The sequence below is a fragment of the Equus quagga genome, chromosome 15, assembly GCF_021613505.1.
Source record: "Equus quagga isolate Etosha38 chromosome 15, UCLA_HA_Equagga_1.0, whole genome shotgun sequence".
NCBI lineage: Eukaryota > Metazoa > Chordata > Mammalia > Perissodactyla > Equidae > Equus > Equus quagga.
In genome coordinates, this window is record NC_060281.1 from 41,372,671 (window position 1) to 41,390,386 (window position 17,716).

At 39.1% G+C, this 17,716-nt stretch overlaps 1 protein-coding gene across 2 annotated transcripts in view; it reads left to right on the forward strand.

Moving 5' to 3' along the window:
• The window catches only part of DCDC2 (doublecortin domain containing 2), a 177,983-nt gene that overhangs the window by 52,494 nt on the left and 107,773 nt on the right, over window positions 1–17,716 (forward strand). For both annotated transcript variants that reach the window (XM_046638921.1, XM_046638922.1), the window contains exons 4-7: window positions 2,726–2,802; window positions 2,916–3,047; window positions 8,143–8,289; window positions 10,007–10,061. In XM_046638921.1, the coding sequence (XP_046494877.1) occupies window positions 2,726–2,802; window positions 2,916–3,047; window positions 8,143–8,289; window positions 10,007–10,061 (411 nt within the window). The remainder of the gene's footprint in view (window positions 1–2,725; window positions 2,803–2,915; window positions 3,048–8,142; window positions 8,290–10,006; window positions 10,062–17,716) is intronic.

Sequence of the window (17,716 nt, forward strand, 5' to 3'; positions counted from 1 at the left end):
TGCACGTGTGTGTATAGACTTCATGGAATATCTACATAAGATAATATCCACATGTATGTATAGACTTCATGGAATATCTACATAAGATGATATGCACGTGTGTGTATAGACTGTATGGAATATCTACATAAGATAATATGCACGTGTATATATAGACTTCATGGAAAATCTACATAAGATAATATGCACACGTATGTATAGACTGCATGGACAATCTACATAAGATAATATGCACACGTATGTATAGGCTGTATAGAATATCTACACAAGATAACATGCACCTGTGTGAATAGACTGTCTGTGAATGAATGTTGCTGACTCTGGTTGCAACTTGGTGGTTGGGAACAGGAGTGGGAAGGACTCTTCCTTTTCACTGTATGCCCCATTTTACCACTTGAATTTTGTTCAGGTGCATACATTACCTGTTAAATGTTTTTACTGTAAATGTTCGTTTAGGGTCAAAAATCTCTGGGTTTAAAATGTAAAAAAATTAATATGATAGAATTCAAATTTTTCTTTTTCTCCCCAAATCCCCCCAGTACATAGTTATATATTTTAGTTGTGGGTCCTTCTAGTTGGGGCATGTGGGCTGCCGCCTCAACATGGCCTGAGGAGGGGTGCCATTTCCGTGCCCAGGATCCAAACCAGCGAAACCCTGGGACACCGAAGTGGAGCGCGTGAACTTCACGACTCGGCCACGAGGCCGGCCCCTAGAATTAAAAATTTTTATTCTAAGTTAGGGTATCTTTTAATTAAATGTCAATAAATATTTATTGTGCAACGAGCAGGTGTTGCAAGCACCATTTTAGGCACTGGAGAGTCACAAAGAATTCATACTCCTTGTTCCTCTCAAAATGGCGTAATTTGACAGAGGAGAGAGTCCCATAAATTATTTAGGGTTAATATTTGATCTCTAAAATAACTGTCAAAGTGCATAGTGAATAGTTAGAGGTTCATAGATATGGATTCACTAAAAATTGTGCTCCTTATTATGTGTTATTTTAGGCAAATTAATTAAGCTCCAGTTTCATTGGTAAAATGAGGTTAAGTAATAGTACTTCAGCGCGTTGTTTCGATGATTAAATGATATATAGTGCATGTCAGTTATTTAGTACAGTGCTTGCAATTAAATATAGCACAATAAGTTTTGGCCATTTTTATTAATCAGTTCCCTTTGCTTCTAAGTTTCCCTTTCAAATCAGGAAGAAAAATAACCTCTGAAAACAGAAGTGCTATCATCAACTCTATAATAGCAGTAGCAGTTTGAGACAGAAAGTGAAAGAAGGATGAGCAGGGAAGGACTGGTGACTGGGTTGGGTCTTGATTGGCAAATGAAATTTCAGCAGGTGGGGAACTGGGGAGGACGTTTTAGTGGAGGGGGCGAGATGAGTAAAGGCCTGGAAGTGGATGCAGGGCGTGTTTTGGGAATGCAGAGGTGTAGACTAGTTAGATTAAAGGGCACAATGAGGCTTCTGTGTGGAAGGAGTGTTGGTAGATGAGGGGACCAAGTACGCAGTGGTTGGTCATGGAGGTTCTTGTAGGTCATGCTTAAGAGTTGAACTTTATCTTTCAGTGGTGTGGGTGGAAACCAGATAGCCGAAGACTTAAGAGAGGATAGGGTGGAAGGAAGTAGGAATATAAATGACGAAGAGGAGAGATAGCGACGGGACAGTGCTTGACAGGCCCAGAGGGTCAAAGGAGAAATTGAAGACACAAGATGGGGGTGGAGGGTCCTAGATAATTAATGGAACAAGTAGAGGCAGCAGGGGATAAAATTAAGATGGGGGTTAGCTTTGTAAAGGGATAAGGATCCTTCTTCTGAGATAGGCAGAAAAGGAGAAAAATGGAGAAGATGTAGATGAGGTGGGCTGTGGAGGGAAGGGGGTCGAAGGGCTTCGTTCCCTTGGCCTCTATTTTCTTGAAGTTTGAGAGGAAATGATCTGCTGAGGGCGAGTGTGCCTGGAGTGAGATTTTAGAGTCTAGGATAGGAGGTAAGGATTTGGACCATCCACTGTAGGAAGTGTAAGAAATCCTTGACTTGAGAGGAGGAGTTGGCTGGCTGATGCCAAAGACCTCTCTCAGGTGAAGGCGCCCCGTGGGCCGTGTGGTTCTCACTAACAGGAGCCTGGAACCTGGAAACAAAAGGACAAGGAAAGATAACTAGACCCATCCAGGTTCCAGGAGCTCGGGATCGACGGTGCTGGTGTGGATGCGGCTGATGGGTAGGGGAAAACGAAGTTGAGAAAAAGTCAAGGGCGTTAGTCTTGGAGAATGGGATGGGGTGAAGGGCCCAGTGGGGGCCTGGATTCAGAGAGCAGGTGAAATGAGAGTGGATGAGGAGAGATGACAAAACATGGTATGCTGTAGCTGAAGGGGGAGGGCGCTTCAGAGTTCAAGATTTTATAGGATTATTTTATTTTTGTTTTACAGAAAGCATTGTTTTAAAGAGTTGCCTTCAAATTCTCATAATAGCTCAACAATTTCCGTTGTTGGCACAGATCCTGAGCAGGATGCCCAGGGCTTGAGGGGAGTTTTTCTTGAGAGCCTGACGAAGGCCACATAATAATATCCGTAGAGGATGAGCCCAGTGTTTATCTAAGGGGAAAAAAGCAAGGTTTTAACAAACACAACGGGTCTCAGCCACTTCCCTGGAAACCTATAGTTTTCCTCATGGAAAAAAACAAAACTAACATAGCTCAGTGATTTTATTTCTTTGCTTTTAAAGGTCAAACCAGTCATCCACAGCAGGATCAATGTGTCCGCTCGCTTTAGAAAACCGCTGCAGGAACCCTGCACTATCTTGTAAGTTGGGAGCCTGGCTTGGCGGCTTCCCTTTGGTCTGGGATTCATTTTGTGTGTTTTAAAGGCATAACTGTTTCAAATGGTTGGGCTCACTGGCTTAGCTTTTCTTCCAGCTTGATTGCAAATGGAGACCTCGTAAGCCCAGCTTCTCGCCTCCTCATCCCTAGAAAAGCCCTGAATCAGTGGGATCGTGTGCTACAAATGGTTACGGAAAAAATAACTCTGAGGAGTGGGGCTGTCCACAGGTATGTCGAAGTAATCTTCTTTGAAAGATGTGGATGGGTTTTGGAACTGTTGAGGGTATTCCCAGGAGTCTCTGGGGTCACTAGTCCCTCGGTTTGAATTTTGGCTCTCCAGTTAGGCTCCAATGCCTCAGTTTCTTTATCTGTAAAATAGGTATATAGTACTACTTACCCTATAGAGTTGTTTTAAGGAATGAGGTAATCCATATAAAGAGCTTCAAACAGTCCTGGGCACACAGTAGCACATCAACAAATATTAACCATTTTTATTCTTTCCGTTTAGAGCAAATAGGTGAGTGTCAACATTGTTTTAGTTGAGAAGAACTGTTTTTGAGTGAGCCAGCTCCTGGGCTCTTAATTCGTTGTCCTTCCTTTAGGAGGCATTTATGATTATTTGGTATTGTGAACTATTTACCCGGGGAAAGAAATCAGACATCAGGAGGTGTTATTAGATTTAAGGAGGAGGCAGAGTAGACAGGATAATTAAGCGGGGTTGCCTAAATTGAGAAATCAAAGGCATTTTTCTCAAGCTCTGAAATTTAAGTGAAGATTAAAATCATGGCTTTTAATTGTGAAGCCTATGAAATGATACTGTGTTGGAAGCTGACATTTTTTCTTTTTTTTAGGTGAGAGGGTTACAAATAATATATACAAGTACACAGCATATTAAGAATATATAGAGGCTGGCTCAGTAGTGTAGTGGTTAAGTTTGTGTGCTCTGCTTCTGTGGCATGGGGTTTGTGGGTTTGGATCCCTGGCACGGACCTACATACTGCTCATCAAGCCATGTGGTGACATCCCATGTACAAAAAAAATAGAGGAAGATTGGTACAGATGTTAGCTCAGGAACAATCCTCCTCAAGCAAAAAGAGGAAGATTAGCGACAAATGTTAGCTGGGGGCCAATCTTCCTCACCAAAAACACACACACACACACACACACACACACACACACACACACACACATACACACGATATATGACATTCAAATATTTGAAATCCATCAAAAGTTTTTTGGTAGTTCTCCTTGAATCCTGTCTTCACCCCAGTCTCTCTAACATTCTCTACAGGTGGTGTACACTCCTGCTTTCAAGTTCTTATGCCTATTTTCATATTTTTATATCTCTCTATAGACATATATGATAAAATAAGTTTTCAATTGATTGCATATTATGTCTTTCAGTTAGATGTGTATACAGATTAATGTATTTTCACATATATTAATATATATAGTTTCACAGCCATTGAGATTTTAAATATAATTAGGTAGATATAAATATATATTTAACATATAAACATATAAATATAATTGAAAGTAATACTTCATATGTGGTAAAAAAAATTCAGACAGGACAAAAGATATGGATAAAAACTATTTCTTCCACCTCAGACTTCTGAGTCCCTCCAGTACTTTTCTGCATTATTCCAGAAATATTCTATGCATATGGAAGCACGTATATCTTTTATTTCTTAAAAACACAAGTGGGAGCACACATACACAAACGAATAAATATATAAATAAACCCTGCTTTTTTTCCTGTAACAACAAATCTTGGAGATTTTCATATCAGCACAAGTAGCTCTATCTTCTTCTTCTTATTTTTTTGCTGAGGAAGATTTGCCCTTAATAAAGGTCCATGCCAATCTTCCTCTATTTTGTATGTGGGTCACTGCCACAGCATGGCTGCTGACAAGTGGTGTAGGTCTGTGCCTGGGAACCAAACCTGGGCTGCTGAAGCAGAGCACGCCGAACTTAATCACAAGGCCATGGGGCCGGCCCTTCTATCTTCTTATTTTTAATGACTACAAAATATTCCATTTTATGGGCAGGCCCTAGTCTGTTTTAAGAGTCTCCTCTTGATGGAAATTTAGGTCACTTCCAATCTTTTGCTATTATATATAAGTCACTTCCAATCTTTTGCTATTAAATATACATGTCTTTGTATTTAAGCAGAGTTTATCAAGAGACTAATGTCTAGAAGCCAGATTGCTGTGTCTAGTGGTAAATGCTTAAATTTTGATAGAAACTGCCAACCATCTTCTGGAGTTTGTACTAATTTGCACTCTCACCAAAAGTGCACGAGAGGGCCTGTTTTGCATACTCTCATTTATACTGTAAAACTAACAAACATTTTGTCTTTTCATTCATGTTGGGTAAAAATAGTATTTCATTGTTTCTTGATTTTTATTTATTTAATGTACGACAGCAACGTCTATTGATTGTTTCTTGTGTGCAAGGCATTGTTTCAAGTGCTTTACATTTTAACTTAGTCAACTCAGCAATCCTATGAGGTAATTAGTGTTATTATTCTCTTTTAGTAGACATGAGAATGAGACACAGAAGGGGGAAGTTACTTGCCCAAGATTACGCAGATAGGGGTAGCAGAGCTGGAATTCAAGCCTAGTTATTGGACAGTCTGGCTCCAAAGCCTGTGCTCTTGACTACTAAGCTATTCTCTAAATAAATGTCACATATTTGTCTTCCATTAAAAATAAACTATCTGTCATGGCCTTTACACATTTATCTTATTGATTTATAGTCACTCTTTACATATTAGGGAAAGTGGCCCTTTCTCATGTGAGTTTTAAACATTTCCAGTTTGTATTTTTGATACTTTTCATGTTTCTTTTTGCATACAGATATGTTGAATTTTGATGCAGTTGAATTTTCAATCTTTCTTTATGATCAAGTTTTATGACTAGTTTAGGTCTTCCTCACTCCAAGATTACAAAAATATTCTTATATGTTTTCATCTTGTACTTTTTAATTTCATTTAAATCTTGGATCCTTATGGATTTTATTTTTTTAATAAAATTTATTATTTATTTATTTATTTTTAAAGATTTTATTTTATCCTTTTTCTCCCCAAAGCCACCTGGTACATAGTTGTATATTCTTAGTTGTGGCTCCTTCTAGTTGTGGCATGTGGGATGCCACCTCAGCATGGCTTGATGAGCAGTGCCATGTCTGCACCCAGGATCTGAACTGGTGAAACCCTGGGTCGCTGAAGTGGAGCGCACGAACTTAACCACTTGGCCATGGGGCCGGACCCTGGATTTTATTTTTGTGTTAGGAGTGAAGGCGGATCTCATTAGTTATACATTGACTTCTTTTAGATATATAGTTTTGTCTTTTGACATATACATAAATGTAAAACCATTCGATAAGTGATATAAAGCGCACAGAGATATATACACACAATTGCGTGCCCAGATACACCTATTTATACATGTCTTGATAGAAACAAATTCATACGCAGAAATAAAATATATGCAAATACAAGTACCAAAATGAAAATATAGTTATGTGTCCCCTGAACATTTCAATACTGGAGAAACTTGATTCTTAAAGTAATGCCAGATACAAGTGAGGTTTGGTTGCTCCTCACTTGGGACACACCCACTTTCCCTTAATAGAACATTAATAAGTCTTATGGTTGGGTCCACCCTACATGTCAGGATATTTATATATCAAAAACATCCAATAAAAATTGGCTCAACTCCCTATTTATGTTTCCTGTGTTTTGTAGCAAAGGAATAAAGCAGGTTAACAAGAGTCCTGTAAAAGAAGGCTAAAATCATGGGCTAGAATTTACTCAGTATCCTTTACCTACCTGCAGAGGAAACCAGTCAAATCTTGGCTGTTTCCAGATCCACAGCTATCCTATCTTTTAATTTCTAGCTATAAAAATTAGCTACTGATTTTGATCTCCCTATTTTGAGGGAAAATGAAAGACAAAGAATGTATGGGTCTATGCTGGTGGCATTCGACCAGGGGCACTTTTGCCCCTGGGGGACATTTAGCAGTGTCCAAGTTACTTTTGGTAGTCACAAGTGAGGATAGGGGCAGCAACTACTACCATCTAGTGGGTAGAGGCCACGGGTACTGTTTACACCCTACAGTTCACGGGACAGCCCCCTCACCTCTCCAACAAAGAATTATCGGATCCAAAATGTCAATAGTGCCACTGTTCAGAAACTCCAGTCTAGGTCAGGGAAGGAAAACCAGAAATCTGGGTGAAGGGTCGATGTTTAGACTTGTAGAGAGAGAAGTACAACGTCATAAAGAAAGAGACTTTAGCATCTTTATAATAACTCAACACGGAGACATTTCAGAGGTTTTGCTGGCTATTTCCATTGTATTTCATGGCTCCATGTGATATGCCTATTTACATGATCAGTAAACAAGCTGACAGGTCAATGCATTTTTTTTCTTTGTTAATGTCACTAACCTTTATTGCATAATATAAGAAGTCTGAGAACTTTTTTGATGATTATCTTGAAATCCTTCCAGTTACTAACTCTTGTTTATAACCTTCAGAAATATGCATTGTCTTTCTGATGTAGTTTTCTAATAATCTGTTTTTTCCTGTTCTTTAAGAAAATTCTGTGGACATGTTAAATCGTCTAGTAAAGTGATCACTGTTCTTTTAATAAGTAACATATTAATTGTAGTTTGCAGAAGCAGTTTTACAGTCAAGGGAGGTTCTTGTGAAATCCCTTGATTCTGGGAAGACCAGGGAGAGAAAAAAAGAAAGAGGCATGAATGCTATGCGGTTCTGCATCATTAATGCTGGCAATGGGTTCCTTCACCTCCTGCCCTCCCACCTCTTGTTTTCTGACCCAGTTATGTGTGTTTGGTTGTAATATTTTGGCTGAGGGCTGCTCCCGCACAGAATGCAGGAAGAGGCTTGTCAACCTGACAAATGCATTAAGGAAATAAATTTAAAAAGTGCTCACAAAAAATATAAATAGAACAATCCAACTTCAAAGGAAGCTGAGCTTTATTTAAAGCACCACATTCTGTACAGGTTAATTCTTTCCCTCTGAAATCTTAATATGGCAGCAATAGGGGATCCTTATCTTAGATTGTCAGGTTTATGGGATGAAACCCTGTACAGCTAGATAGTAACTGTATCTGCATTATAACATTGGTATTTAGTTGAATCTAGTGACTTTGAGGTGTTTATAATTCAATGATTTAGAATAATAACCAATGAGCCAAGTGAAGAACAGAATGTTGTCATTTACTTTGTAATTTTAAGCAGTTTTTTTAATGCCTGTTAGAATTTTAACTGTTGATATTCATATTTTGGCAGACTTTATACTTTAGAAGGAAAACTGGTTGAGAGTGGGGCAGAGTTGGAGAATGGGCAGTTTTATGTGGCCGTCGGCAGAGATAAGTTTAAGAAATTGCCTTACGGTGAATTACTTTTTGACAAGTCAACAATGAGAAGGTCTTATGGGTAAGTTTTCATCCTCATTCACCTCTCATATTTTAGTTATCACTTGAAAAAGCATTGATTCTTTTGCTGACCACTGGTATATTTTATACAATCCTGTTTATCAGTTAGAATGGAAAGCGTGTATGTATATATTAATCTTTGTGTTCTGTTTTTTTGCCATAATTGGAGATTAAGAGCTATTGCACAAAAATTTAATTTTTGGAAATCTGTGAAAGACTATAGAGTACTTTTTACCATTCCCTTATGATAAATATGAAGATTTATTATTATGAAGATGTAGGACAATGAGCTTCTATACAGCATACATCATTAGGAGTTTTAATAATGTCTTAGCTGTTTAGCTAGACCAAATGATTTTTCAGTTGGTACATATAGAAACATCTAAAGATATTAAAAAACCATGATATTTCATACCCATTTTAATAATAACTGTAAAATATAGAAGCAGTATAATTCCACTTGTACAAATAAGTAGAGTGGCTGGGTGTATAGTTAATACATGTGAAAGTTTGAAGATTACACTTTTAATTACACAGAACGCACTGGGAACCTTTTTTTCTCTCTGAAATGTCATATATTTGTGAAGGGTGCCTTATTTCAGCCCAGTAGATGGACTGCAGAGGCACGCATGAAGAGCCCTGGGCCCAGCAGATGCAGGGACCCCTCGGTTTGCTTGTGGTGCCACAGGATCCAACTGTGCTGCTTTTCCATGGCCGCTTTGCTATTGGAAACTGACTTTTTGTGGTTGCTCTCTGTGAGGGTGGCTGATATGTGGCAGAGAGACAGCAGAATGTCACCAATTTGTTCTCCATTAATTAACCATTTATGTAGCTTGATGGAGAGGTTAGCCGAGGGTGTCTAAATAACTAGGAGATAAAATGGAATTTTAGGGGTGGTGTTTGAAGTATGCAGGAGCACATAGTTTTCCAGAACTTTAGAATTATCTTCCAGCAGACTTATTGCTAACCATCCTTACCCATCCATGAAATCAAATCCTTCACCATCTCTGTAAACAACCCTGGGTTAGCCCACTGTGAGCTGCAGTGTGTACTTGATGGCAGTGAGAAATCTGTAATTCCTGGTGGCCTTTCTTGGACAAATGAGTGAAATCAACCTTTCTCTATGTGTCCTCCTATTTTCAGAGAGTTTCAGTTAGTTTTCAAGATGGATGTTTTCCTAATGATATAGACATCTACAGAACAGCTTATTCTTACAGCTGAAGAGAAGTTTTTCTTTTTTGGTGAGAATGACTGGTTTAGAGATTCCCTGAATATAAATGCCAGTGTTTGACCATTCTGTGCTTCTCTCAGAGGTAGCCATCATAGATATTATGAAAACAATGGAAATTTATAGTTTTTAACTCAGTCTGGCAAAATCATCACTCAGCTTGGGAAATGACTTTTTGAAACGCAAATAGGAAATTTGTGGATTTAAATAAAAATGCTATGGAAAAATTTAAGGTGGTACTAAATTTATTTGTAAGCATCGATTAAAATAGTACACAGGGAAGCATTAAAGGTCTTTTAAGATGGAATTTGGAAATTTTATGATGACTTTTGTGAAATGGGGAAAGTTTATGGTACTTTTTTTGAAACACTGATGTCTGTAAACAATTGACTTCTGGGTTGGCATGACAAATTGAGATGACCATTATCTTGCATTACATATTATTTTATAAATAATGTTCAGATCTCTAAATTGCAATTTGTTTCTGCAGTCAGAAAACCTCTTCACTACCTCCTATTGTAGGATCCAGGAAGTCTAAAGGGAGTGTAAGTATCAGATGCCTTACTCATTAATGTTCTGTATTTCTGTACGATACCTAGAGATTGTCCTTTGGGTTTCAATTAAATTTGAAGAAATAAAACTTAGCTGCCTTGTGGTATACAAGCAATTATGTGAAACAACACTAGAACATTAATGTTACAATTAAGTTCCTAAAAGACAGCTAACATTTTTAAAATATAGATTTCAAAATAGATACCTTTTGCCTTTATATAGACCTGATAACATTTATATCACGCTTGAAATCTAGGCAATAATACGTGAAACTAGGAGACATGCTGTATTAGGGCACATCAGTGGTCTACCCAGTCTTGTTTACTATCTCTCTCAAAGACTAAAAAGGAAGTTTTTGTAAGAAAATGGCAACCCTAAATTATATTCCTTTAAAAGATTGAGAATCATCCAAACAGTTCCTTATAAGAATCTATTCCATCCATCATTTATTCATTCATCTGCTAATTCAGCAAGCGTCTATTAAGTACCTATTTTGTGGGAACTGTGACAAGCATTTAGAAGGTAATTTCTTAACCTATTTGTAGTTTTTCATCTGTACCCCCTCGTGGGGCTGAGTTTCACATCATGCGGGAGTGTTGCTTTGACAGGTTTTTCTGGCTGAGCCTGCTCTTTCCAGCCTATTGATGGAATTGTTTGACCAGTAGTGGTCAGAATTGATTTGACATCTCTCCCCCTCTGAATTAACTAAGCAAAATTCTTATATTGGTATTTTGTAAAATAAATGACTGCTGGGCAATAATACTGTCTCCTAGTGAGGATTTGGGTATCTCTTCTCCCCCTTTTGTTGTATCACATGAAATTCTTGGAAAAAAGAAAAATAACGTTGTATGAAGAAGTAGTGCTGAACTCAGTGTAACAAACAAGAGACATGTAGGACCCGCTCCTTTGCTGAGACTCTGGTACTATTTATGACAAAGCTCTTGCCCTCAAGAAACTTGCAATCTAATTGAAATAGGGAAGATAGCTTGAAAAGGTAACTAACAAGCTAAAACTAAACACCGAATATGTAATGAGATTGGCAAACATGAGAGAAACAGAGGGCATCAGTGTGTGTTGGCCAGGGTACATGGAGGAAGTTGAATTTGAGCTGTGCCTTTGAGGACTGTTTCAGATTCAGGCAAAGGTCCATGAGGGGAAAGGGGTTTCAGACAGAGGGACAGTGTGGGGAAAGGAGCAGAGATGAGCACTTGGAGAAGCAATGATGCTGGCTGATATTTAGTGAACACTCGAGGGCTCAATACCGTGCCAATGTCTTTACAGATGTGGCTGATTTAATCCTCACGCCATGAGAGTTATTTTTATTATTGCATTTAAAAATGAGAAAAGGAAGCATAGAGTCTAGACGTTCCCATTGAACAAATGGCAGGGGAGGGATTGAGTCTGGATGGCCTGCCTGGATGGAGCTCATGCTCCTGACACCAAGGGGACAATGAGTCCCTCAGGCTGACTAGAACAGAAGGTTCATCATGGTGTGGAGGCTGATGTGCCTAAAATAGCAAGTGGTGGCAGTTTTAGATGACCTTGAATGTCAGGATGAAGAGTCTAATCTTTATTTTTGAGTAGAGGGCAGCTCAGGGGGACATCTGAGAGGTGAGAATGTTAGTCCAAGTCCATCCTAGGAAGATCAGATCTTTCATGTGGAGAAAGACTTAACATGCTGATAGACCATAGATGAGACATCAGTTATGGGACAACTACAATAGCCTTGGTATAAAGTGATAAGAACCTGGACTAGGAAGGTGGTAGAGGTAGTGGGAGGTGATTATTGGTCATGAAGAAACAAAGGACTTGCTTGGTGATTGGGTCCATGGAGTTAATGGAGAGGTTGAAGCCAAAGATAATTGCAAGTTTTTGAGCTTGGATGCCTGAGAAAATGGCAGTACTGTGGCTAAGAAGAAGTCAGTCGGAGGAAATGATGACCTGCTTAATTTCAAACATATTGAGTTATAGGTGTCATCACAAGATCTAGTTGAAAGTGTTCAGCAAGTAGTTGTAAATGGTAGCTAGTGAGGCCTGATGAGAACATCAGATGTAGGTTGTGAGTTCATCCCCATAAAGATCATAGTTGAAGATCAGAAACATGTCATTGCGGTATACCTTCCTAGCATCCAGCACAGCCTGGCAGGGAATATACTGCATCATGCTGTTGAATGAAAGGATGGGTGAGTGGGAACCTAGAGGGAGAGATAGTGCAGTAAGAACCACAGAGGGCATAGGCTTGAGGCCACTTAACTTCATGGGTGTGGAGAGGAAGCGGAGAGAGAATATTCCAGTAGCTGAAAAAAATATCTTTTAGCCACTATAAAGCTAAATAAAACTCATGAATTTAAGGTTTGGAAATTTTGGCCTCTTGTTCTTCAGGACTTTGGAGCAGAATCTCTTCTGCATACCACGCAAATATGAGCTCATTAATTCTTACAGTACAGCTGGAAGAGAGATAGTTAAACAGAGACGCGGTGTAGTTGAATAACTGCCCCCAGGTCACCGGGAAAGCTGATGTCAGAACCAAGATCATGACTCATCTCCTTGCATTCCCAATTACTGAACTTTGGAATTGTGTACCTACTATTCTGAAATATGGATTGTCTAAATTTTTTGTTAAAAACGTGTAAATATTTTTCCTGCTTTAATCATATGCAGGAGGCACATATGTACAATTTTCTTTCTTGCTCCCTTGTTTGGAAGTTCTTTAGAATCTGTACTGTGAATACTGGGTGATCCGATAATGACTGATTGAGTTTTCCACGTACCTGGCTTGGAGCCAAGCCCCAGGGAGACAGCGATGAGCAAAAAGACAACAATGCTCTCTCTTAGCTCATGGTCTACTTGGGGAGACAGAGGTGAAACAATTCCACAAATCAATATATAATTACAGAATGTGATAAAAATGAAAGATAAGTACAGAGCAAGATGAAAGACATTAAAAGGAGGACTAATTTAGATAGGTGTGTCAGGAAAGGCCTCTTTGAGGAAATGACCTTGAAAGAATGACTAAAAATTATAAGATACGTTTCTATCTCGTAGAGAGCAAAGACTCAAAATTCTATTTCAGTGCTATGGCTTAGAAAAATAAAATGATAGCAGAATTTGCCCCTCTTTTCACAATGCTCCCAAAGCATTCTATGTATTCATCCATCCATTTGTCTGCTCATTCAGTCATCCACTCAACGTATATTTATTGAGCGCTTACTGAGTGCCAGAAACCACCCTAAGCAATTGGCAAATACTGGTGGACAGACAAAGTTTTGGACCTCATGGAACTTCATTCTAGTGCCTGTGTTTGTGAGTGTGCAGAGGGGAGGGTGCAACAATTGGGGTAGACAGACTTATCAACCTCCAAACAGAGATGTAAATAACTTCAGAGGGTAATAAGTGCTCTGAGGAATAAAATGTGGGAGGACACTAATTGACACACAGTTCTCTGAGACTGAGACCCTAATGATGTAAAAGTAAAAGAGCCAGTCATACAAAGTTGGGGCAGGGGAGAAAAGAGCCGCCCTGGCAGAGGAAGCAGTTGCAAAGGCCCTTGGTAAAGAGCTTTGCCTGTTGGGAGAGCAGAAAAGCCAGAGTGGTCTGAGTGAAACTGGAGAGGCAGGCAGGGCCCGACTGTGTAAGCCGTGCAAGGAGTTTGGACTTTATTCCTTGATGGGACACCATTTGAGGGTTAGAAGAAGGGAGTGATATCATTTGATTTTATATTTTTATTTATTTATTTTTATTTTTATTTTTTTGAGGAAGATTAGCCCTGAGCTAACATCTGCTGGCAATCCTCCTCTTTTTGCTGAGGAAGACTGGCCCTGAGCTAACATCTGTGCCCATCTTCCTCTACTTTATATGTGGGATGCCCGCCACAGCATGGATTGACAAACAGTGCGCAGGTCCACACCAGGGATCTGAACCAGCGAACCCTGCGCCGCTGAAGCAAAATGTGCGAACTTAACTGCTGTGTCACTGGGCTGGCCCCTGATTTATATTTTTAAATGATCATTCTGGTTGTGGCATCTATAGAGAAGTGCTCGAAGCAAGAATGGAAGCTGGCGGTAGTGGGAGGCCTGGAGTCTGGGTATGGGGTGCAGGTGACCTGGACAGGTGGCAGCAGGGGAGATGGACATCCATTATAATTCTTCTTTGAGTATATTGTAACTGTCTGTTGTCACTGATTGATGCATTCATCCAACAACCACTTATTGAGTGCATGTTACATCCTGGCCAGTTTTAGGGTGGGGAAAGAGGGAGGCAGAGATTCTAGAGAAAACACTAAACGTGTGGACCTTCCATTCTGGAGGAGGAGAAAGACAAACAAATGCGCAATACATTTGATGTTCATCAGGGATAAGCTTGAAGAAAAATACATCAGGATATGGGGAGAGAAAGTGAGAGGGCGCTGCATCCTCTGGGTGGTCAGGGTACACTTCTTTTAGGGGGATTCATTTGAGCAGAGGGATTAATCAGCCTGGCACACGGTAGGTCCTCACTAAACCTGTTTAGTGGACGTGTGAATGACTGGCAGTGAGCACACGGAGAAAACACCTTATCTTGGTAATTCCAGAGTCACAAACTCAATTTTTAACAGGATTCATTTACTCCTTTCCTTTAATGAATTGGTTCCCTGGAGAATGTACGTGTTTTTAAGATCATTAACTGCTTGCCACTGAGTGGGGGTGTGAGTGAAGGGGACTGTGGGAAAATCAGCTTAAAACTTGAGGAACCACTGCCAAATCAATAAGTAAGGCATCCTCAAACTCATGATGCAAATCAAAGAGGACAGGGAGCTAGATTTTTAGGAGTTCATTTTTCCACACAGCTTTCTAGGAATTGCCCTATTGCATAATGTAGGGGAGTGTGGGTGGGGGCCTGTTAGAACTTAGAAAAAGAAAAGAGAGAGAGAAAGCTGCCGTAGTCTGCACAGGGGACCCTTGCTGGTGCTTAAGCGACTTGGTCAGCAGGGCCCCACCCTTGTGGTAGGGAGTGTGGGTAATGGGGGGTTCTGGGGATAGAGCAGACCCTTTCATAACAGCCAGGGAATGCCTTGTGCAAATCAGGACAAAACCAGAAGCCACCCTTTATACAGACACGTAGTGCTAGGAGAGTCACAGAAATTAGCAAATTGCAAGTAATTTTCAGTTGCAATTCCAGCCTTGAAAACAAAAGGAAGATATAAGTAAATTGTCTTAAGTTCTATTAAGTTTGAAAAATAAACTCATCAGCCAGAGGCTGTTCTCTAGCTGCAGCCACACCACATAGCATCAAAGCACCCTCTAGTGGAAGAGATGTAAAAATGAGACAGGTACCTGAAAGTTAAAGCCAAAGAGTAAATTGTCTTTTGTTGTTCTTATTACCATGTGGTAATAATATATCTTGTGGTCAGTAATTTACAGATTCAAATATTATAGTTGCTAAGGTTTTGCTAAAAAAAAAGACAAGACTACACATGTGTCACAAAGTGACTGAGAAGCAAATAAATTCTGTGTGCTCCCCACACTCCATTTTGCCTTGTGGGAAACTGAGTCTAGTATGGATGAAAGGGCTGCTCACTCTGGCCGTCACCAGAGGCACAGGTGAGGGAAATGCCAGCCTCAGTCCGGGTCTGGTCCCCTGCCTGGTCTCCTGGGTGCATCACGTAATATACACACATGGTGAAGGCTGTTCTCGGAGGCAAACCGCTCACAAAATTATTTTAAACTCAATGTTTTATGGCCTGTATGTCTTTGGCCTGTCTTCATGGGGGCTGGCAACGGGTTTTTGGTAGGAATGAAAGAAACCCGAGTTGATTGGATCTTGTTGCAAAGAGCCAAGGGAACTATTAAAAAAATCCCAATTTCAGTAAAGCGAGGGGTGATTGAAGGGCTTTCTTTGGTTTTTTATTAGTTTGAGCCAGAGGTTTGCTGTTCCCATCAGATATACTGATATACGTGTGAGGCCAAAGGCAGGAAAGTGGCTGAAGTATCACATGGGGTCTAGTTTTTGTGCAGGACATGCTATGAAATTAGGCAGCTTCTTGATTCCTTCCACTTTGGCATAAAGCCATAAATTGTCACTTCTGGATTTTTTTTTCTGGAACCATACTATGTAATAGCTATTTCTAGTATCTTGGACAGTGGGAAGCTTCAGTGTGGTAAAAGACTTGGGTAACCTTGAGAAAGTTAGTTCCTTTATCTGTAAAATGGTGATAATAATACCTATCTATAGATTTGGTAAATATTTGTGTTAATGGGTATTTAGCACATGAGAGGTGCTCAGTAATATTGGTTTATCAACTAGCATAGTTGTATGAGATGGCAAAACTCCTCTATTCTCTATGCCCTCCAAATAGCAATGACTATCCGTCAGTGTCTACACGTTATAAGTCGTATGTGGAAGTCTCAAAAAAGAAAAGAAAATCCTTCCCTCCATTCGTCTGTCTTTCCCTCCAGTCTCTCTCTGGATAGAATTTATTTATATATTATCTGTAAGTTATATAATTAACTATGTAAATAAATATGAGTATATGTAATTTATACTATATAATTTATTTATATATTTGTATATAATTTATTACATATTTATTTTGTGTTATTAACATTTTAGATGAATCAGCATGTTTTCTTTTTTAAAAAGAAAAGCATTTAAATTATTCCCCCTCTTCTAATTACAAAAAATTCTTCGTTTTCTCTCAGTTTCATTTAGTCCTTACAAAGTACCTAGTGATTAGTCAGGAATCAATATTTGAATGCATGAGCATCAATGACTGAAGCCATGCCTTCTAGAGTTATTGAAATCAACTAGACTTTCATGATGCTGCCAAATCATCCTTTTGAGTGTCCTTATCAGAAGTGTAGTAAATCAGAACATCCTGTTTATTCAACAAGAGTTGGTTTTTAGAATTATGTGAACCCCAAGGCACTCCAGGATGGAGTTTCTGTTTCTCCCTTGTTAGACCCCTTTTGTAAGACTTTTCCCAGAGAGATGTAAAAACCTATCCTGCTCCTTCATTGTTTCATTTTAGTTCTCAAAAGTTCAACAGGATCTCTGAACATTTCAGTAGGCTTGCTAGAAGGGTTACTCCTCTCATTCAAGGCTTGTAAAGTTTTAAAATCTTGGAATGTATAGACTCAGTTGAAAATAGACTGAAGTCTGAGACCAGGTTGATGGTTTTGGAATCTCCACTGTGATCACGTTATCTATTTCTTCTGCCAGGCAGTTTATGGCCTTGCGAGAAAGAATCATTGAAAAAAAAAGGAAAGAAAAAAACAACTACTCTGGCTGCAGTTAATGCAATAATTAAATGGAAACTGTATGTTTAAATTGCAATTGGAATAGGAAATTAAATTATGCAAAAAAGTGTTATAGATTTGGACAAGTTTTCATACTGTTAATAAATCTATGCATAATTCATTTTCTTGTAGGCTATGACAAAATAGCATAAATAACTTCATTTGTAAGGCTGTGAATTTTTCTATCCTTAATTGGGTGATGGCTAAAACTATTTAAATGCTTCTGGATGACTGAATATATAAATGTTTAAAATGAGTGGTTATAATAGGTTTCTAGGCAGATTTGTTTATTTAATTACTACGTTTATTTTCAGATCTTAGCATAGTACAGATGTTGCATAAAGATTGCACCCAATATGGTAGGAGTTTATATG